We start from the raw sequence: 24,000 nt of genomic DNA, 5'->3' as shown, positions 1-24,000 counted from the left end.
CTACTGTGTCATATCTTTTAATTAAAAACAACTGGCAAAGCGAAACATTTTCGCTTTTTGCTAACTTCATTCAGATACGTATTCCAGATACCTGAATTATATTTTTATCATAGCTTTTGACTTACGTCGGGCTGTTTTTTGAGCATCTAATAAGTATAAAACTCAAACTCATGAGTTTGAGTTCTATTAAGTGATTGAGTTTCGATTCATGAATCGAAAGACACATAATATAACGATAAATGAAAATATATTGGAACTAGTAGAACGTCATACTTCAGCTTCTAAGAATTTCCTACTTTCGCTTCAGTAACCACGACGTTACCATCCTTATCTTACGACTTACCCATCGTCAATACAACTCGACCAGCTTCATCAACAACTTCAACATATCACACGTGAAGTAGAACATATGCAAGATCAGTTTATACCACACGCGTTTAAAGTCTATGATCCAGTAACTCAGAGCTAGTGTTACGAGCCCAGCCGCTATGTAACATAGCTTACGGTTTATAACCATCTGAAATGGCACCTGAGGCTGTGGAAAGTGTTGGTTTGTGGGGATCAAGTGGAATTGGTCAAAAAAAATATATATATATACGTATAAGTACCAAAAATCATACGTTAACGTGATTTAAGTCATTACTCTAATTACTTAGAAGGTGGTGGTTTTAACAGTTTAGGATCGAAAGGTCAAAAAGTTTAAAAGGTATACAATATCTATTAAATTAACAATCAATTCTAAATTACAATAAACAATATATTTGTGAAGAAAGTATTTAGAAATACGCTCTTCTTTAAAATTGTATAATTCGATAAAACTACATTTATTTTGTCCTAACGATAATAAATTTACCCTATACGTTTAAAATTAAGCATCGATCAAACAGTTTGTCCTTGTTATAACGTTTTATTAATGTCATACTTTTAAAAAGCACTCAAACTAAGTAAAGTTGCATCATAAATTGCGGCAAATGATGGGCTAACCTTAAAACCGCAGGCTAACGATATTTGAACAACTTCCCGAGTGCTTAAAACGTTTTACTCATTTTAGACTAAATTTTCCTACGCTTTCACTTGACCTGAGCATGCAAGATAAAAAGAACTTCTAAAAAAACCAAGCGACTGGCAACATTTTAATTAAAAAGGAAAAATAAAAAAGGCGCGCTCGACGCATTGGAATTCAAAATTCGAGCACGAACTCCCGACCACAGACTCGATTTTTTTTTAAACAGCCAGCACGCAACCGGCCATTAGGTGTCAAGTATTATCTGGCACTAACTTTTCCCGCCCGTTACATAGATATAAAGCCCAATCAATATGTGAAGTGGATGCGTGTTAAACCTAATCAGGCAAAGCTTGGGGTACTGGTAAATATAGAAAGGCCCTCTGAAGCGTTTCAGCATGCCCACTGACCTATAAAAATTCTCTTTATACTTCTCTCGAGAAATTCTCTTATAGACCAGTTTCCAATATTGCACCCGAGTCCCGGCTACTTCGTTTGTTCCGTATTTTAAACGTATTTGTTTGGAGACCGCTTCATTTTTATTCAGCATCTTATTACTTCAAGTTGCTGTTTGACGTCATTACGTCATGACAAGAAATTCTTTATTTTTATCTTTATCTTGAATTCATTAGCAATAATTTAGAGACGTCGCTTGAATTAAGATGATAATAAAACTGATTCTATTTTCATTTAATTTTATTTGTAAACGGTAAAAATCTAAATATAGAAATCGATAACTGTTCATCTATTGAATTCAAGTCAGCGTCGCGTCATCAAATTTAAAATTAATTCTTTAATATTATTCACGGTGTTGCTAATAGTTTTGGATATTTTTATTTGCGTGCCGTTGGAAGGTTAACTAAATAAACGAAAGCTAAGCCACAGCAAAATGAAAATATAGAGAATGAATGTCATGATGTGTGTTTGTTTAATATTTATGCGGGTAGAGAATGAGTAGGTATAAAATCGAGGGATCTATTTTCATAGATAAAACTCAAAAATGACGCTGTATTTAAAGTTTTCTTCATTAAATAATGGGCGGACAAAGTCGCAATCAGTTACTAGCCACATATTAAGTAATAATTCAATATTTGGCACTTCCTAAATGTAAAAGTGACATCATTAGTGTAACAGCATTATGGTTACACGTACCGCTAAATCAAACAGGAAAACATTGAGATAAGCGATTTTAATGGTACAGATTATTGTTAATGGATACAACGTATTAGATATTTACAAATTGGAATGTCTGCTTCGCTTGCTTTATTATTTTAATAAATTAACTATTCAGGCTTAAAATAACGAATCACTTTACATAGTTTATACAAAGTCTCTTTCTCTGTCCCTATGTCCCTTTGTATGCTTAAATCTTTAAAACTACGCAACGGATTTTGATGCGGCTTTTTTAATATATAGAGTGATTCAAGAGAAAGGTTTTAGTATATAATTTATTAGATTTGAGACAAAGCGGGCGCTAAGCTAGTAAATAAATAAAAACACCAATAATGAAATATTCAATTGGGTTCATAGTTCATACTAGTGATGCAACGAATACGAATACGAATATTCGTATTCGCCGAATAGTAGACATTTACCGAATATTCGTATTCGGCGAATATACGAATTTTTAAAAACGAATATTTTTGTACGCAACTCTATTTACTACAAATTTAAAAATCGCGCAAAAAAATATGACGTGTGCAGATTGCTGATCCACTGGCCTTTTGGCGAGAAGATGTCCATTTTCCAAGTCAGAAAAAACTCGCCCAAAAATATTTTTCACTGAAGCCATGTACAGTCGCTTCGGAAACACTTTTTTAACGGCTGGAAACATCCAGACTGAAAAAAAAATCGCCTAAAACCAGAAAATCTATGAATTTTATGTTTTTTAAATAAAAATTTGCCTATTGTAAATTTTAATTATTAGAAGAGTAAACATTCATTAAATAAATAAGTCTTTTATTACCAAGGCGAGATATTCGTATTCGTATTCGTATTCGCCGAATAGTAGGTTTGATATTCGTATTCGTATTCGTATTCGTAAAAGTAGTATTCGTTGCATCACTAGGTCATACGATTCGCTAGTACCACCAAAAATATTTTAAATTAAATAAGGTAAATAATTATAAACATAGACGAAATAATAATTTTACAGTTTGTATAAATATTCATAATATAGTTAAAATAAGCTCTTTGTCTAAATAAACGCTATTCATAAGCACTTGTTAAAGTTAATATTATACATTTAAAATTTAAATACCTACTATTGAAGTATATTGTTTATGTAAGTACCTATTAGGTATAAAATACTTTACAATTTGTAACGATTAATGGAGTATCAACAAACTCATGGAAGCTTTGTTTAAACTTTCCAATTTATATATTTTTTGCAGTATTAAAAATGATAGTATATTGCTTAGTTAGATAGCATAAAACAGTTTAGGCGACGACACGACGACGCGGACATCGAGATTAAAATGTAGGCTCTAGGTATTCAGTGTATCAGTGTATGCCGTCGAGTCGAGTGCAGACATTTTTTGTTCATAAATTTATTCAGCCTGAACGCGTTCCTCGCTACCTTATATTTTGAAGATGGTATCGATACAACTTGTAGGTACTTATTCATTAATTAACAGCATAAATATATGAATACTATATATCAACAACTGAAAATCAGGAATTTATCAATTTAGTGCAATTTGAAGTAATTTATAATCGACAAATGCTTCTTGTCTTGTGTTCTGTCTTGTTGTTTTATTGTTCTGCATTATTTTAACGAAATACAGAGAATTTAATTCTGATCATTTGATCAAATTAATCAGGTACAGTTTTGTGTAACCTAATGAAAACTGTACCTACTAGTGTAGCAAGATAAGCCTTTCTGCTTTCAATTCGCTCAAATAAACTTTCATAAGACCAACAGAAGTTTTTCATCGTCTTGTTTTGTTTTAACGAGATAAAGACATTTATTCTGATCATTTATACCCAAAATGGTACTAGAGTAGCGAGATAAGGCTCTGCTTTAAATTCGCTCACGTAACTCTGTAACGAGGATATTTGATACAATCTCAAGAGAGTTCGAGTTGATCGACAATCTCGCCCAAATTCCGCGGTATAGGGATTGTTACCGGCCCTACGTAATTATAAAGTTACGGTATATGTTCTGCGGTTACGGTATATTCAAATTGTTTGAGTTTCAAGGTGTTCGTGGTGAACTCAACTGCGTGAAAATAACATAGTACCTAGGTACATTGTGATAGCAGGTTGTCATTTCATATTTGGTTTATATGCTTCATGAATAAATTAGTTAAGCTAGACTAGGTACTTCTTTGATACAAATTTACCTAGTTGTTTTAATAACATCAATACAACTAGGTAATTAGGTAGTTTTTTTAATAACATTAAAACAACTAGGTAAATGTGCTTTTATTTCGATCGAAAAAATATCCAATAACAGACTTTTAAGATAATTCGTTACGAATAAAAAGTGAACGTAGATCTGATATACGATAAAACAGATACGCTAATTATCTTGATAACCCTATATAACTTTAACACTTTGTACACACTTTAACATAATATTCGAACACTTTCCACATCCTCTGAGAGCAGAACCAACACTAGCATAGAACGGACAATTCCATGTAGGTATTTGCAAATGAATAACGGCCGAAGCTTTATTTAGTTTTTACTGTTTGTTTTTTTTACTACACCTCTTTCATGTAACGTATCACACGCATGCGGGCTATTCATTATTTTTATGTAGCTACGGAATATCAACAAATGGAAAACTGCGTTGTTTCCGTAGATGAAAGCTTTGAAAATATGGAGATACTCATTCATACTCCGCTGCAGCTGTTAGGAATGCGAGTTGACGAGTGTCTGGATTGATTTTCAGTCTATGGAAACATTCTTCGGGAGAAGATATTCTTGACCTAATAATGCCGGCTTATTTGATAACACTATTACGTATAGTGGTTTCATCTCTTGAGTACCTTCAGTCCGGGTACCTATTAAGACCGGATTTTTAACATCATCTAGCAGAATTTGTATTTAACCAATGTGCACAGAGCACGAAAATGCTAACAATAGTAGAAATTATTTGATTATGTAAAAATAGCCTTTATTGAATAATAAAAATGTTTCATTCGACTTTGCCATCTGCCATGATTATCATAAAATGATGAATGTTTGTGTCTGTTTATTTTTTTGTGAATAATTCCAACTATATACTAAATTAATGGTTCACATAGAAGAAACTAGCTACCTTGCTATACCTGTAGACTGTAGTATTAGCTGGTATTTTTTGAGCAATGGCGATATCTAATAATCGCATAATGTTAACAGGCTTTTTAGCCGGTAAAGAAGGGGTAATGTCCCTTGTCACTACGTCACGTTCAATTTTTAATGAGAAGACGGACTCGTGAAATATTTAGGCCGGTTACAGAGCTTCACTGACCATCAGGGTCCGGCGCTTGTCATATGTATGGAAATACGCGTGCGTATGGTCGGTCTAGCTATGAACGGTTTTATGAATTTCCATACATATGACAAGCGCGACTGACGTACGCACTGATGGTCGGTGAAGCTCTGCAAGCGGCCTTATCTTCTGAAAGTCGCATGTTTCAGAATAATAATAGCCCATCGCAATAGCTGTTCATGAAGTTATTACTTTTGGTCAGGGCTCTTTTAGCAATATCGATGTTTAGAATTAGACATTTTGGCACACGTGTGAAATGGAACGCACGATTGGAAACAACAAAGTTCTACAAATGCAACAACAACTACAAATAAATTTAAAGATTATTAAAAATCTAGGTAGATCCTCGGACCAAAATAGCATAAAAATTTAATTATAGTAATGAGGGTATATTATCGGGAACTAATAATATATCCACATTATTATAGTCGTTTACATAAATGAACCACAAACGTCTGATTCCTATTTGCTACCCACTTATTTACTAATAGGATTAATACGGCTTTGTATCTATAAAAAAAAATCTAATCAAAAAGCATATTTCAACAATATTATCCAATACATTGTAGGAGGTTGCTATTCACGGCACTTATAAAAATTGCTACGAAGAGACAGTAATATGTAATATGCAATAAGACAGCAGATGGCAGGTTTCATACAAATGAAAAATGAGATTACGCGTGTATAAGCCGCTTATTCGAGTGTAATATTGAATGAATTATTAGATACACGTAATGACAGTTTTATTGAATGGATCGTTTATAAAACGATCGTTATTGTGATAGTTTTAAACAGCCTTATTGTGACTGAACTATTATTCAAATAGAACTTCTGGATATTTTTGATTAGTTTATCAGTCAGAACGTATGTAAGTGAAAAAGTGCTCGATACGTTAATAGTGTGTTAATCACTATCGTGAAACTGGCTCTAATAAACTCCTGTAACGTTAGCAGTAACTTAATATAAATATCGTGTATCCATCGTTAGTTACAGACTACAGTCGCAGTAATGCATGGGAATGAAATCCAAACACCAATCTTTATTTCCCTTCCCAATTAGGTACCTACCTACCACAGTTGCTTTCTAAATTAGAAACCATAGAGATGGCTTACTGTAAGCACCTACATAATTTTCCTTCACTGTAAGTAGGTAGATATGTATAAGGATACGAAGACAACTTGAGGGCTTCAAAATATTGTCTACACTTAAAATAATATACCTACCTACTTACATGATTATTTTCTATACATAATGTATTTGTATGAGATGACATTAATATAAAGGTCTTTTGCGAAGTTGAGAACCGTTTTCAATTATTACTATTGTGATTCAAAACACACAACTCATATCATGTTTCTTGTCTCTCGATGTATTGACAAGGCCGTTGACATCTCAGTCCTCATTGTGTAATTTATAAATGATACCAATAATTATCTGCGTTTATTAAACATTTTTAAGAGTATTGCATATGTTATTATTATGTTTAACACACTTTCAGGTGACCCAAAAAAAAAACATAAATTAATAAACGTAAAAAGGAACACAGAGATTCACAGATTGTCTTATTTGAAGAAGGAACAATAAGTAAGATAACGATCGAAGTATTTCCCAAGACAATATAAACCTGAAGAAAAACAAAATAAATACGAAACACAAGGGACTATGTTAATTAATGTTAGTCGCTGTTTCAGGCACTTAAAAGTTTGAACTCATAAAATTATACAACGACTATTACAGAAAAGAGCTGAGAAAAGCTCTTGTTATTGCTTCTTTTTCAACGCACAACAAATAACAATAGATATTCTTATTGGAATACCTAGCTGTTTGTGGAAGACGCTCTTCCAAGAAGATCTTGAAAGTGATATTTCAGTCACCCTTCGTTCTATCGATTCTTATTCTCCATGTACATTGTACACCTGGACCTGACCTACGTGTACATAATATATCATAAGGTAAGGTAGTAATAAGGTACATACTTTTCACTTAAATATTATAAGAATTAATTAGTCATTTAAAACTATAAGTATGTGCAAAAACAAGTAAAAATACGGGGTATTTTTTTTCTGTGTTATTTGTTACTTCCTGAACTTGATTATTATTCAAAATTACAGCACGTTTTGAGACACTGTTTATAAATATGTTATTATGCCTTTGATACGAAGACTAAACATCGTCTGTAAACAACGCGTTTGGCGACAAAAATAACGGATTTTGCGTTATCTATATAATATGTAACTACCAGGATTCGCGGTTAACATTCATTTGGATATAAGAGGGACACATAAAAGTTAAAGGACATAAAGACTAAAGAGACACATTCAGGATGCTGGATGCTGCCCACCGCACTCGTGGTTCGAGAAAAAATTGCAATGCAAACTCTGTTCGTTTGTATGTCTTGTGACATGATATGGGTTTTGCGTCTGGTGACAGACAGGAGGCTAGAGAGTGACATAGGCTGCTTTTTATCCGGGGGAAACATCTCTTTCTAGTTGGAAATTCCTGTGACTACTGTTTCGCGGGCGAAAGCTACTTTATCATATTAAGTACATAAATCAAATAATATGAACAACTCGAAATGATATCTACTAGAACTACGAGCCATATTGTTTTAATTTACCCATTTATGTACGAAGTAACAAAATGAACAAAGCAAATACACACGACGATGTAACAAGAACCATAAGGTCCATCATGTGAACACACCTCGTTAGTTCAAATAATTAATTAGTAGCCGGGCGAAGTGGTTAGGTTTCATTAGAACAATTAGTAAGTATGCAGTATCTAGGTATAGAGATGTTTATGAGATCTCACAGCGGTAATAAACGTGATTTCATTTTTGTTTGCTCATTATAAAATTGTATGATAAAACTTGTAAACCTATGAGACACATAATATACAGTGTCCCACCTTGCGCGTCGGTGTAATAAGCATATAATATAATTGAGTGTAGGTACCTACGCTGATTACGAAAACTAATATAAAATTCCATATTAATTTTTAGACAATAATCAAAATATATAAAAACCATATGAAAACGGAAAACCGCATAACCAGCTTTAAAAATTTATGAAGGAACCAAGAAAATATTTGTTTTAGTAGGTACCTACCTAGTTAACTAGCATAAAAATTAATCAATGGTTTTACCTTTTGTTTAAGATTTATAATCATTGTAAATATAAGGCAAGGGATGCCAGATCCTCCAGACAATCCACGAAATATGAATGATGGCATGGATGGAATGAGATGAGAAATCCTCATGGGGGGACACCACATTATTTCGATATATTCTCTATCCGAGTACCAAAAACTTTATTATCAATTTAATAGAAAGAGAGAATGAACAATGAATTTTGAATGTGGAATGGTTATCTAAACAAGTGTTTTTTTGCAAAAAAGAAAAAAAAATAAGAATAAAGTACCTACCTACCTACTTTGAATTTATTATTTTCATTGCAATATTTTCAAAACCCGTGTTTGGTACATAGTTTTACTAGATATTAGCATATTTTGTAATGTAGGTAGGTTGAAATATTGAAAATACCTACAGTGAACAAATTTTAATTGAACTAAAAATCATATTGTGGGGCCATAAACAAAGAATAAGAATTATATTTTTTTTATTATCCATAAAATGTACAATCTGATGAACACCATTTTATGTGTGAATCGAAAATTATCCCACTATATCTTGAGAAAAGAGGTTTGGATAGATTTATACCAACTATGGATGGATTAACTGGAACTACAAGGATTCAATGCATGTAGAAGAAATAACAAGCAAACAAAAACACGGCTCAGACTTACAAAATGTGAGTACCCAATATATTATTAAAATGAAAAGAGATTGAGTACTGTAAAAGATTTTTTAAACAGCCCTTTGTGATAACATAGTTCAAACAGGTTAATTTAAATAATAAGTTCAGAAGAAATTTAAACTGTTGCATAAGATTTAACTTGAATAACTTTCTATACTTTGTAATCTATATAATACAAATGAAACGACAAATGTGTTGGTAACAACAAAACTCGAGAAAGGCTGAATCAATTATTTTTTTATAATATTCTTTAAAGAATGGGGATGGTTCTTATGGAGAGAAAAAGTAAAAAAACAATAGATGAAGCCGGGGCGGCGCACAGCAACGTAGATTATAGATTCAACAAATAACTTTTAAGAAAGAAACACAACAACATGAACAATTCTAACAATTAACATATTATAAAAGTACCTTTGAATCTTTAAAAAGCAGATCAATTTTCTATACAACGATTTGTGTTGTGCGGAATGAACCCTTGAATGAACCCGCGGGCTAAAATAGTTCAATAGCTTATGTGTTTTTCCTATAACCTATATTATAATAATTACCAACTTACCTGAATGTGTCGCTGTCGAGACAACAACAAGAAAAGCTTCTGACGCTAAAAATGTAATACAATTTCTAAAAAACATAATACCGTGTAGCCCAGATCCAGTAGCAACAATAAGACTAGGTAAATTAATACCAAACAAATGTCGACCACTAAAAGTATGTTTTTCAACAGAAGAACCAGTTAAAATAATTTTAAGAAATAAGCACAAAAATTGTAGAAAAGATATTGGGATTTATTCCGATCAAACTCCACAGCAACGAGCATACCTAAAACTTCTAAAAGATGAACTCAAACAAAAAACGGACGAGGGTATAAAAAACTTAAGTATAAAATATATTAAAGGCATCCCTAAAATCGTTGAAACGGATTCAAAAAACTAGATCAAGCTAAAAGAACAGAAGATTTAACCAACCCGGCTATCGATAACCTGACATACCAACTAACCAATAACTATGGTGAAATTAAATTCTCAAATAAATCCCTGAAATTTATGTATGCAAATGTACGTAGTATTGTAAGACCAGGTAAATTAGATGAACTTAGATGTGTGATAGAGTCATTTAAATACACAATACACGTAATCATATTGACTGAAACTTGGATCAAAACAAAGGACGAAGGTGAACGACTCCAACTTCCACGATATAGGCACTATTATAATTACAGGTCAAATAGTAGAGGAGGTGGGGTCTCAATATTTGTCCACAACAATCTCCAACACAATCAAAGTCACGATCTAGTATTACTTGATAACCATTATCTCTGGGTCCACCTCTATAACTATTCATTGGACATAGGTGCTATATATCGTAAACCAGATCCAGTTACACTTCAAAATTTTTTCGAAACCTTTGAAATACAACTTCAAAAAAGTAGCAGAGCCATCATATTTGGTGATTTCAATATAAATTTATTAAATTTGGATCGAACTAATAATACCTACAAGGACTTGGTTGAGATAAATGGCTTCCAACTACTAAACAAGATTGATGAAACATACTGTACACGAGAAACCAATACGACAAAATCAATTCTAGATCATGTTGCTACAAATGTGAAACAAAACGATTTCCACCTTGCCATTGTAGAATCAGCAATGTCAGATCACAAACAGATATTCTTAGAAATGAAGAAATATAAACCTGATTTATTTAAAAGAATAGAATATGAAGCACTAAATTACAATGAATTATACTTATACATAAAAAATAACCATATTTACAATAACAATTTGGAATATTCACAAGTGGAATTAAGATTAAAAGAAGCAATAAACAAAAATAAAGTCATTAAATCAAAAATACTCAACAAACCAAGACAAGACTGGATACACAGAGATATAATTAAAGAAATCAACGACAGAAATCAAATTTATTACGAGCACAAATTGAACAAAGATAACAAATGCATTGAACAGAAGTTTAAAAAAAAGAGAAATCAAGTAACTGCTAAAATACAGAAAACAAAAAACGAATATTATACAAGAGAATTTCATAAAGTTCTCAAACAACCAAAGAAGATGTGGAGCCTTATAAACTCGTTATCTAGGAATAGCACAAAGGATACTGTCATTCCACAGATCATAACCCCTACTGGCTTAATAAGTGATGAAAAGGAAATTTGTAAGTGTTTTAATATCTTCTTTGCTTCGGTTGGCTCGAATTTAGCAAATAAAATTCCTAAAACCCAGAATTATCAACTCAATGTGACATTAGATTACAATAATTCATTCACCCAGTTTAATCCCACTAACGCTGAAGAAGTAAAAAACATTATTAACTCGCTAAACTCAAATACCAGCTCAGGGTTAGATGGCATTAGCGTTAAAGCCTTAAAATGTATCAAAGACTTGATAAGCCATGATCTAGCGTGTTGTATAAATAAATGTCTATCAGAAGGAACATTTCCAAACTCTCTAAAAATTGCCAAAGTCGTACCTATATTTAAAGCTGGTAGCAAAACAGACCCTAACAATTACCGACCAATCTCTGTCCTACCTGTTATATCAAAAATTTTTGAAAGGGTCTTGCACACTCAATTAAAAAAATTCCTTGACTCAATCAACTTTCTTTATCAGAAACAATACGGCTTCCGTCCCAAATCCAATACTCTCTCAGCCACGTCAGATCTTATAACAAAACTTATTAGTAACTTAGACAATAGAAATATTGCGGTTGGCATTTTTGTGGACCTAAAAAAAGCGTTTGATACCGTGAGCCACGACTTGTTACTAACAAAACTTCATTGCATTGGTATCAGGGGAACAGCTCATGAATTAATTAAATCCTACCTCGCAAACCGTTGTCAAATTGTCAAAATTGGATCATGTCAAAGTGATCCTATGCCGATATGTTATGGAGTACCACAAGGCTCTATTTTAGGCCCACTATTGTTCCTAGTATACATAAACAACGTATATGAGCTTCCCTTCAAAGGTGACTTAAGTCTATATGCTGATGACACCAGCCTATTCTATTATGGACAGTCAATACACTCTTTGATATCGGAAGCTCAACATGACATGACCCTCCTTAACACTTGGTTACAAAATAACCTACTGACAATTAACGTTGAAAAAACGAATTACATTATATTCTCACCTAAATCTAAAAAAGTTCCAACACACGCCCCTCTTTTTATAAATAATCAACAAATTAAACAGATTAATGAAGAAAAATATCTGGGTCTAGTATTGGATAGTCATATGACCTGGAAACCGCATATTGAGAAAGTCAGGAAAAAAATAGTTTCATTGTCTGGTGCATTAAGAGGATTTGCAAAATGTCTTCCAAATACTGTTCGATATACTATTTATAACTCCTTAATTAAATCCCACTTAGATTATCTAATACCTATATGGGGAGCATCCGCTAAAACTAACATGAACAAAGTACAAATAGCCCAAAATAGATTAATAAAAACCCTTTTTTGCTATAATTATCTCACTCCAACAAAAAAAATATATAAAGATACTAAAATAATGGATATTTCACAAATTTACATCTATAATACTTGTATCCTGATACGAAAATTGTTTAATAAGGAAATTCATACAGATATCACTCTAACTAAAAGAAAGCGAAATTCTAATCTACGACAAAATGTATGTTATGACAACCTAAATATCCATCCAGCCCGTACCTACTATGGCTCAAAAAATTTACTTCATGACGGAGTTAAAATATACAATAGCCTACCTACAGATATAAAACAAATAAAATCATTAGGATTGTTCAAAAAGAAATTAAAACTTCATATACTACAAAATGAAAATATTTCCTGTAATAACTATCGTGTACATAAAACTTAAAAATGTAAATAACTGAAATAAAATCAGCAATATAAAGAAAAATAACAACGATCACAAAGTACTCTTATCACAGTCACTAGTTAAAAAAAAATAAAAAAAAAATAAAAAAAAAAAATTATAGTATAAAGTGTTAATTATAACATAAAAAGTATATATACAAAAATAATCAAAAGAGTAAAAACCATTATAACATAATATTATGAATTATTATATAAAGTAAAAAACAAAAAAAAAAACAAACAAGAGTGTATATATTCAAGATTGTAAAATTACTTTAAATAGTTAAGTCATTTACACTAAATGTTTAAATAAATTTACAATTAATATTTATTTTAGTTCATGCACTCGATGTCACATTTAGTTGATTTATATCCGCGTTAGCATTCCTTACGAACACAGCCATACCGTCATATAAGACGATATTATTGTACAGAGTAGTTCTCCGCTCACCCGCAAGTTTTTAACATTTTTGTCAAGGTGTACAAGTTAACACTATTGAATTAGAATAAGTGAATTGTAAAATTCTTTTGAAATAAATGTCTCTAAACCTATACTTACTATAAAGTTTCATCCAAATCCATTGTATACTTTTTGAGCCAATTAATTACAAACATATATGTAAGTATACATACAAATCTTTCCTCTTTATAATATAAGTAAAGATAAATTTGCTTACGATATGGACTGTAGTCTATCTAAAAAGTTAGCGCTCCCTAATGAAAAAGATACTACAAATACCCTTTATTGTCTTTTCTGCTATCGGTAATGTTAATATCCTTCTTGGTTTTCTTGCATATTACAATACAATATACATGTCTTTTATTAGATTACATACATATAATATTCTTTTCTACATAAACCACTGAATATTTCATTTTATAAGTAATTGATTACTCAAAATTCAATAATTGGTATAACATTTGATTGATATTAAAACACTGGATACACTATAATCTATATTAATTACAAAGAAAATATATTTTTTTGTCCCTATGGACAGAAGTGAGGAAACAAAGGTGTGAGGAATTTATAAAAAGGTTAGGTACCTATGTTACACTAGACCTTTTTATAAATTCCTCACACAAAAAAGACTGTAATAAGTTTTTAGAAGTCAAGCATTGTCATTATAAGTTACAAAGAATATGAAATTTAGTTGGTAAAGTGTCTGCGGTAAGTGTTTGTAAAATAGGTATTCAGTCTTGAGTCCTAGCATCTGGACCAGAGTGAATATATTATTATATACTTATTAAAGAAAAAATGTTAGATAAGTTTAGGTATTATATATTTATAACCAAATTTTATTATTAATTCTGTTACAATAAAAACTAAATTACTCAATTATAATTGTCAACTAAACACTATGTAGTACATTCCTAGTCTTGCAAACATAGATTTATGTTTTATAAAATCCTGATACAAATTATGAAATGAGTTGCTGACTTGCTGGAGAATGGAGATCTTAATTATTAATAGGAATGTGAGTAGTGTAAAGTTCATTTTTGATTACCACAAATATATTATAATGACATCCTGTTTTTAAAATTGGAATCCTATGCTATTGGCCAAAATTATTTTATTAAAAAAAAAAACTGCAGTTGTACCTTTTTTTTTTTTTTAGTGGGGAAATCTTGCATAGATACCCACGGCCTCCGGGGAAGAGGCCGTGGGTTATGTCGGATTCCTACAGACCAAAACCCCACTGTGTTCCGTCAAGCCGCATCAGCGACAGGGCCACGGGTATGTGTAGAATTCATCCGTGACAACTGCAGTTGTACCTACAGTTACTAGTTCATGCCATCACAAAAATGTATCTATAATTATTATTAATCAAGATGACCCGTGCAATGGTATTTTTAGTTTTATTATTTTAATGGACTGGATAAAGAAGATATAGAAATTTTAGTGCAAAATAAGTGTAAATAAAGTAGGTAAGTAAATTTTGGTAAGTTGTTAAACTTTATTTACCAGCACAATCTTGATATTATGTACATATATTGGTCCATGATATTATTATGTACTTACATAACCTTACTTTTAAAATTATGAATATTTTTTTTGTTTATTAGATGATTTAAATTATTTTGAATAGATCATCAACACCCAAAACTAATTAAAAGACATAACTTAATAAATAAAACTATTGAAAAGTTTTGTTATTTAAATAAAAACATTTAACATTAACAATATAAAAACTTATAAGAATCCAACAAGTAGATAATGAAATCATCGCCATATCACGGGTACTAACCAAATAAATCACTTAAACATAATAATACTGTTAGCACATCAATGTCAAATAAAAGTTTTATCAAAAATCGCGATCGAAATGTTATTTATGACTTTGAAAATTTGGCCTAATTATGATAATCTTCTGGGTGTTAATTAAAAAACATTATTCTAATAAGAACATATGATTTCAATGTATTCACCGTCTGACACGGCTAAATGAATTTACGGTGGCTTACCCTTATCACACGCTTCGAGCACACACAAGATGATAACACATAATCACAACAATGTTAACATACAATGATTAGTGTGATTTATTGCCTAAATTCGAGAAAACATGTAAACTTTATCTTGAAATGACACACGAAACACGAAACACTCCCTCCTCAGAAGAAGGCGCGCAACTGCACTGGGATACCACGCTTAATTTTATAAAGTCCCTACGCTTGCATGAAATCATTACCAGGATAAATAATTTCAAACACCGGCAAATGAAACAAGCTCTGTTTATTCAAAAATATATATTTAATTAACAGGAAAATAAATCAATCAATTTACGAGGATGTAAAATTCAACTTTCTGATCTGAAACTCAACTTAGACGATCTTCTACACTCTGCGCAGTACGTTGCACAAGGAAAAGAAATTAACCTTCTATATTTCTTTTTGTGCATACGATGCGATGATTTGCAATAAGGCTTATTTTCAAATAGTAAACGTAAATCAGACTCTGATGTAAGTACCGCTAACATAATTGGAATATTTTCTCCAAACATATTTTTCATTCCATTGTAAACTCCTTTATTAGCCCTTGATTTGCTTGGTATCCGAGGCTTTTTTAAGCTTCTTGGTCGTCTTACTATGGGCTCACAAGAATGTTTTGATTTAAATTTCGTTCCTCGAACGTGATTCTCCAAAGTATCAGTAATATTTTCTTGACCGTCAAAATTTAAACCGCTAAAACTTCGATTTCCCATAATACACTAATTTAATTTTGAATTAAAACAGGAAATTTCTCATGTATTGACGTTACATTGGAAGTTTTGAAGTATTGTTGCATATTTTTTTTATGTCTATCGTGAACAAGAAGGATAATGACGTTGGATAATAGTATTTAATGAATTATTTCTTTCATTTAACTCATCTTAAAAAAGTTTGAAGAAAATTTACGTAAGTACGATGATTAATATTATTCTGCTTTATATCATTTTTTGTAGCAATTATTAGCTCGTTATTTCTTTTAAACGTTTTTCTGCTCACTCTCACTCAGGTTGTAAGTAGTTAACAGTCGTGATAACTGATAAGTAGTTTGTAGTATCGGAAAATAGTTAGTTGCAGTGGTACACAGTCAGCAGTCGTGGTAGTTAGTAGTATCGGTAAATAGTTATTTGCCGTGGTAAATAGTCAGCAGTCGTGATAAGTAGTTAGTAGTATCGGAAAATAGTTAGTTGCGGTGGTACACAGTCGGCAGTCGTGATAATTAGTTAGTAGTATCGGTAAATAGTTATTTGCAGTGGAAAACAGTCAGCATTCACGATAAGAAGTTAGTAGTATTGGAAAATAGTTAGTTGCAACTTGCAGTGGTACACAGTCAGCAGTCGTGATAAGTAGATAGTAGTATCGGAAAATAGTTAGTTGCAACTTGCAGTGGTACACAGTCAGCAGTCGTGATAAGTAGTTAGTAATATCGAAAAATAGTTGCAGCACACAGTACACAGTCAACAGTCGTGATAATTAGTTAGTAGTATCGGTAAATAGTAATTTGCAGTGGAAAACAGTCAGCGGTCGCGATAAGTAGTTAGTAGTATCGGAAAATAGTTACTTGCAGTAGTAAACCATCAGCACACGTGAAAAGTAACTACTAACTAGTAGCATCGGTAAATAGTTACCTAGTAGTGGAGGTAAGTAGTTGGTAGTGGTGGTGACTGGTGAGTTGTTAGTAGTTTCCCATGTCTTTCTCGCAGGTAATGAACGCTCGAAAATGGCACGAAACACCTAAGTATCCTACTAATATTATAAATGCGAAAGTTTGTGGGAATGGATGTATGTGTAATGTGTACCTATGTGTATGTATGACTCTTTTACGCAAATACTACTGAACCGATTACATTGAAATTTAGCAGACATATAGAGGTTTTATCCCGGAAATCCTAAGCAAACGGGAACTATGCGCGTTTTTCTTTGAAAACGCGGGCGACGCTGCGGGCGGAAAGCTAATCTATACTAATATTATAAAGCTGAAGAGTTTGTTTGTTTGTTTGTTTGTTTGAACGCACTAATCTCGGGAACTACTGGTCCGATTTGAAAAATTCTTTCGGTGTTAGATAGCCCATTTATCGAGGAAGGTTATAGGCTATATTTCATCACGCTACGGGCAATGGGTGGGGCCACGGGGTTGAAACCGCGCGGAGCAGCTAGTTAAGTATAAGCTTCTTGACTCGAAATTATATAGAAAATATATGCTGAGAATTAACATGCAAGTTGCAAGTCGGCGTATAGCCTATTTCTGTGTAGTTTTTTTTTATATAACTAATTAGATTTATATTTTATACTACCAACCTACATGCTAGAACTAAGTTGATGATATTAAATTGTAAATCCTGAAAATATTAAATTTTTCCTAATCGAGTATTATATTAATTTCCTTATCTGCTAGAGTTCAAGCTCTTCCAATGTAAAGGGGATAAGGATTTGAAATGAAAACAAGTTCACTTCTCATTATAACTGCTATCATTCAAGATAATCATAGGAAGCTCCCGAGTTTATCGTAACTAATCTTGTATTAATGATCGATAATTCATACGTGCATGATTATGCCATAAATTTTTAGGTCTTAACGGGATCTATACACAGGGTGACACTTAAAAATTTTCAAGACAATGCATTTTTTGGAATGTCAAATGCGTGAAATACCTATTGATATTGTCAAGAGTGTTCTTTGTGTCTTGGTGTTTTTATTTTAAACGTTTTAAACCGATTTTAAAAAAATGAGGAGGTTCTCATATCCGTCGGTATATTTCTTTTGTTTCAAATTTTATAATTTATGCCGTTAATTTACTTTTTAACCGACTTCAAAAAAAAGGAGGAGGTTATCAATTCGGCCGGTATATTTTTTTTTTTTTTTTTTTATGTATGTACACCGATTACTCCAAGGTTTCTGAACCGATTTACGTGATTCTTTTTTTGTTCGATGCAGGATGGTGTCGAATTGGTCCCATAAAAATTTTATTCGGCTAGGCCCAGTAGTTTTTATTTTATGAGCATTTTTGTCTGTACTCGATGACTTAATTGGAATGTAGCAAGTAACTTTGATTCACTTCCCGGTAACCGATTGAGCTGAAATTTTGTATAAGTGTGTAAATTGGATAGCGATGAAACATTATCATGACATAGAGCTGATTTGATGATGGAATCGGAAGGTGGCCATAGGAACTCAGTAATATATTGACTCAACTTTATCGAGTTTGGGCTCGTTTGATTCGTGTTGAAAATAACACTAAAAAGTATTAAATAAAATTAACTGCGTTAAAAACAACCGACTTCAAAAACGGAAAAGTAAAAAATAAAAAAGATTTGATATTATTAATTGCTACATATTATTTAGATGTGCTATTTATTAAATAGGTTTGAAGTCGGTGCCAAACACTAAGCACTTAGTATTAAGCCCGTGCACCGACATCAAACCTATTTAATAAATAGCACATCTAAATAATATGTAGCAATTAATAATATCAAATCTTTTTTATTTTTTACTTTTCCGTTTTTGAAGTCGGTTGTTTTTAACGCAGTTAATTTTATTCCAAATATCCGTTACTATATTACTTGCTCTGCGATATTCGTCAGTTGCAGATTGTGACATGACGGAGAGTCTTATTTCTGTGTAAGTAGTTTCTAAAATAAAAAAAATGTGTGCGTGTACTAGTGTACACACGTAATAAGTGAAACTTCTTTATGACCTTATTTTTCAAAAAATAATTTACTATATGCAACTTTACAGAAATACGTCGAATCACGCGTGGTAGGGATAAGAAAAAGATGGCGCGTAATGGAAAAATGTCACGTGTAACGAAAAAATGTTACACTAAATTTTTGTCCAACGCCGATAAAGAAGTTTCACTTCAATAACGAACCTAACCTCCAGGTTCATATGTGTTCATCATATCCATATTATATTCAAACAGCTTGCGAGTCACGTTCTGTTGAATGCCATTACACGGCTTTTCAGATTTCGACAGAATATAATCTAATAATCTATAGCATAATAATGCGTTGAATTGTAGGCAAAGGTTATGGATCACAATTTTTTTTTTTAATATTAAGTATTGGGAACTTTTGTGCGGGTTCTCGGGTTTCAAACTTTATTTTGTACAAAATTTCATCCAAATCGAGTAAAAAACAAACTTAGATTCTCATTTGTAATAATTAAGTAGGGATTAGATTAAAATTGGTTTTTAATTACTTTTATGTAGAATTGTTGTAATGGACGATAGAATATCATTCAAAAAGTATTGTAGGCTAGAGCAAAAACAATTAAAAGCATCCTATATAGCGTGGAATAAAAATAGCAAATGATAATGGGTCATTGGTGGGTATAAATGTAGTAATCTGGATTAGTTATTCAACGTTTAGTGTTGGGTGTAAAAATGGTAGCCAGGACACTTTGCATCGCGCTCGCGATTTTCGGTGCTGGTAAGTTAACGTTGATTTACATAACGTTGCTATACACTATACAGTGTGGACATTTTCTCGATGGATATTGTACACCATTTCTGATATCCAAGATACAGGCAACATCCTAGTTTGGATCTCCTGTAATGATGTAATGTTTTAATTTTTTTTGGTAAATAAAGATTTTTTTTATTTAATGACGGGTTAAAATTACGTAAAAATTATCGCTCTTAATTTAAATTCACGAAGTAAAATTCAGCGGAGCTTATAGATTTTCTATATTTAGGAATATTGAAACAAAATATTGAATATTGAAACAAGTGCAGTTAATTAAACAACAAGGTTAGGGTAAAAATAGAAATAAAAAATATATTATTTCACGCAATAGATTGACTTTTTTTTTGGATTTTTAATAATTTTACAATTACATGTACCAAACAATGAGTACTTAGTTAACTATAGTTAGGTACCTCAGGTCAAATAAATAAATACTTACCTATATTTTTATTTTTTTGTGTCCAATTGAAGTAGGTAGTCTGAGGTACCGGAAGGAAATTAGCGCGAAAAGTTGTTTTTTTATTATTAACTAGCTTCCGCCCGCGACTCCGTCCGCGCGGATGTCGGTCTTCGCGTGGATGGTTTATTTCTCCATTTAGAGTAGGTACCTACCTTTGACAATAACATCTTATAAATATCTATTGGACCCAATTCCCAAATACGGCTAGGCCTATAATAATACGCAACGTGTGTTCGCGGTTCTACGGAACAACGTCTATGGATAAAACTGAAAAATTAAGATTAATTTTTTTCTACGTATTTTTCCAGGATAAAAAGTATCCTATTTTACGCCCAGGATAATAAGGTATAATTATACCAAGTTTCATCGAAATCGAACCGCTAGTTTTCACGTGATGCCTTCACATACAGACAGACAGACAGACAGACAGACAGACAGACAGACAAAAATTTTTTTAATCACATATTTGGGCTTGGTATCGATCCAGTAACACCCCCTGCTATTTATTTTTTCAATATTTTCAATGTATCTACAGAATTGACCCTTGTACAGATTTATTATATGTAATAGTAGATATATCAAAAAATTGCTCCTTAAATGCTCCATCAGAATCAGTAATTGCTCCACTCTGAGGTTTGCGTTAAAAACTTTGTTTTACAATAAATGTCCTTATTTCATACAGCGTTAGCGGCACCACAAGAAAGGATAACCGGTGGGGCTGACACCGACATCACTGACTTCCCGCACGTCGCTGCTCTGGTCTACTACTACCCTGGCATCAATCGGGAAATCCAACGCTGTGTCGGACCTTTGGTCTCATCATGGCATGTGCTGACTTCCGCGTACTGCTTCACGTGAGTATCATTGTAATTTACCTATACAGTGTGGAAATTTTCAATTGGCCCTGGAGGGAAGATACCAAATTTAAATACTGAAGATAGGAAATTTTACTGTCTATTGTAAGTGAAATTTCAAAACTCTATACATGCAGTTAAAATAGAGGAATATTTTGCGCGGCAAAATTTGCTACTTCCAGTATTTCAAGTAGTTGCTTTCCCTCCAGGGCCCATTGATAATTTCCACCCTGTATAGTCAAACTTAATACGTAAAAGATTTTTTTTTTTTGGTGAAAGTGAATAAAAATTAATGTCTTTGTGAATATTCCTTTTCAATAAAGGATCATCTTACTAGAAATGTGGTTCATAACAAGAATAATCGGTAAATATCTCGATGGATATTAACTTTCTTCGTTTTTCTTATTAGAAATGATTTTCAGAACGACGTAAATTAAATCTTTGAAACAAAAAATCTCGTGATTCACTAATTTACAATTAAACTCGTGAGTCGTATATAGAATACTAGCTTTTCGCCCACGGCTTCACCCGCGTTTTCAAAGTAAAAGCCGCATATTTCCCGTTCCCGTGGGATTTCCGTGATAAAACCTATCCTTTGTGTTAATCCAAATTACCCTCTATATGTGTGCTTAATTTCATTTTAATCGGTTCAGTAGTATTTGCGTGAAAGAGTAACAAACACACATACACATCCATCCTCACAAACTTTCGCCTTTATAATATTAGTAGGATAGGAAGTAGGAAGGATAGTAGGATGATTGTGTCACATGGTCTGACAATAAATCTAACAATTACATTAACAGCGGAGCCGATCTTTCCAACTTATCTTAACTTAAGTTCTATACTTAACTTAAGTTCTATGTGTAAATAAATAAATTAAAAATTAAATTAAATAAATTATTTAAAAAAGTAATTTGATTATTAACAATGCAACTTGTGTCACATGGTCTGACAATAAATCTAACGATTACAGTGGAGCCGATCTGTCCAACTTCCGCATCCGCGCCGGTTCCACCAACAGTCTGTTCGGAGGCATGCAAACCACCATGCGTGGTCTGCTCAAGCACCCCGGCTACGTTGAGTCTCCCCGCCAGAACGACATTGCCCTTGTGTTCTTGCAACAGCCGTTCGGACAAAGCAGTGTTATCAGACCACTGCCTCTGCCTCCACAGGACTATGATCTGCCCGTCGGAGTCTCTGGCGTGGTTGCTGGTTGGGGCTTTAATGCGGTGAGAGTTTAATCTAGCTAGGTGATCGATGATCTGCTTTAGAATAAATATCATAGTAGTTAAATATATGTTTTTTATGCTAATCTAGTGGAAGCATTATCCACCCCATTATTATAAATAAACCTTTTTTATTAACTTAAAAATGACTTTTTATAACTTTTTACGAGCAGGTTTCTTATACCTATAAATAGGCTCCCTTATTAGTAACTATCTTAGTAACTATTGTTAAAAGTACGTAGATACCTAATATTATATTTTCTTGATGAATTTCACATGTACGTAGGTAGGTTGTGTCATAATTTTGTAATTTGTTGTTAACTACATATATTTCGTAATTAAATATGTATATCCAGTGATTAATAAAATATATTTCAGGAAGGCACTCAACACGATGCCCTCCAGTCTGTCGTCTTAGAAAAGGTGTCCCTTGACGCTTGCGCCGCTGCTTACGCTGACGAAGAACAAATCGATATTAACGAAAGTGAGTAGTTTACACTGGGCTCTACATTCTTCGAAAAAAACTCAATACTAGTAGAAAACGTTGACTTTTATTTGCTCCTAATTTTAAAAATAGTAGTTAACTTAATCTATACCAATCTTGAAGCCACACGAACATACGTATAGTAAAAAATATTTATATAAAGATTTAAAATTTATTACATGCTGTAGAATTATATTGAATTTGTCGAATCATTAAAATATCTCTCCACCTATAGAAAATTAACATCATGAAAATTTTCAGGAGTGTTGTGCGCTGCTAAAGAAAACAGTGGCGCGTGTTTCGGCGACGCCGGCGCACCCATGGTGGCAACAATATTCAACACACAAGCTCTTGTCGGCATTTCTTCCTACTTCAAGGACTGTGGTTCTTCTGAATACCCCGACGTCTTCACAAACATCGCAAGCTACACTGACTGGATCATGGAGAACGCTGTAGCACCCCAATAAAAAGAAATACGATTTTATTGAACGTGATTTTTAATGTTTAAGCCTATTTATATTAAACTATATTTATAATATGTATCGTTTTATTTCTATTTAATCATATTTGTCCTACTAACTCGATCAAATCAACAAAACAGATGGTAACTATGGTGGACTATGGTAAATAGAAAGTGTCTTAAATATGACCCTTGTGGAACACCAATTTTAATCAACGCGATTGACACACTGAAAGAACTTTTGTATCAACATCAACACATCAACAGCTTGTTTTTTTATCTGAATGTGTATGAATTACTATGAAGCAACATTCTGAGCTAAACTTTTTATTTCTTAGTAACGGAGTTCACGGAAAAATAATTGAATCCTCTACAGTCTACACAGTCTAACACAGTCAAACT

General features: G+C 32.5%; 2 protein-coding genes across 3 annotated transcripts in view; one reads left to right on the top strand and one right to left on the bottom strand.

The window, feature by feature from the left end:
• The window catches only part of LOC123703602 (inositol 1,4,5-trisphosphate receptor), an 84,150-nt gene extending 68,366 nt beyond the window's left edge, over window positions 1-15,784 (bottom strand). Inside the window, exon 1 of the mRNA XM_045651688.1 lies at window positions 15,627-15,784. The gene's annotated coding sequence lies outside the window, so the exon portion shown is untranslated. The remainder of the gene's footprint in view (window positions 1-15,626) is intronic.
• Window positions 9,091-23,670, top strand: LOC123703601 (phenoloxidase-activating factor 3-like). Of its 2 annotated transcripts, XM_045651686.1 has the most exons (5): window positions 9,091-9,292; window positions 21,257-21,428; window positions 22,402-22,657; window positions 23,033-23,138; window positions 23,400-23,670. In XM_045651686.1, exons 3-5 carry the CDS (start codon window positions 22,463-22,465, stop codon window positions 23,603-23,605), a joined length of 507 nt encoding a protein of 168 aa, XP_045507642.1. In that variant the 5' UTR covers window positions 9,091-9,292; window positions 21,257-21,428; window positions 22,402-22,462; the 3' UTR covers window positions 23,606-23,670. The 2 variants fall into 2 exon arrangements, with proteins under 2 accessions (XP_045507642.1, XP_045507643.1); XM_045651687.1 differs by lacking the exons at window positions 9,091-9,292; window positions 21,257-21,428 and adding an exon at window positions 21,689-21,792.
• Window positions 23,671-24,000: the final 330 nt, after the last annotated feature.

This window comes from Colias croceus, chromosome 26 (genome assembly GCF_905220415.1).
Source record: "Colias croceus chromosome 26, ilColCroc2.1".
Taxonomy (NCBI): Eukaryota; Metazoa; Arthropoda; class Insecta; order Lepidoptera; family Pieridae; genus Colias; species Colias croceus.
Note: the sequence above shows the minus strand (reverse complement) of the source record. Positions and strands in the feature narration are given on the sequence as shown.

What these genes read in the sequence shown, in the direction of transcription:
- LOC123703601 (XM_045651686.1), top strand. Translation starts at nt 22,463, where the DNA reads ATGCAAACCACCATGCGTGGTCTGCTCAAGCACCCCGGCTACGTTGAG. An exon ending in CTGGTTGGGGCTTTAATGCG is followed by an intron (nt 22,658 to 23,032) that starts GTGAGAGTTTAA and finishes AATATATTTCAG; the next exon opens with GAAGGCACTCAACACGATGC. An exon ending in ACAAATCGATATTAACGAAA is followed by an intron (nt 23,139 to 23,399) that starts GTGAGTAGTTTA and finishes GAAAATTTTCAG; the next exon opens with GAGTGTTGTGCGCTGCTAAA.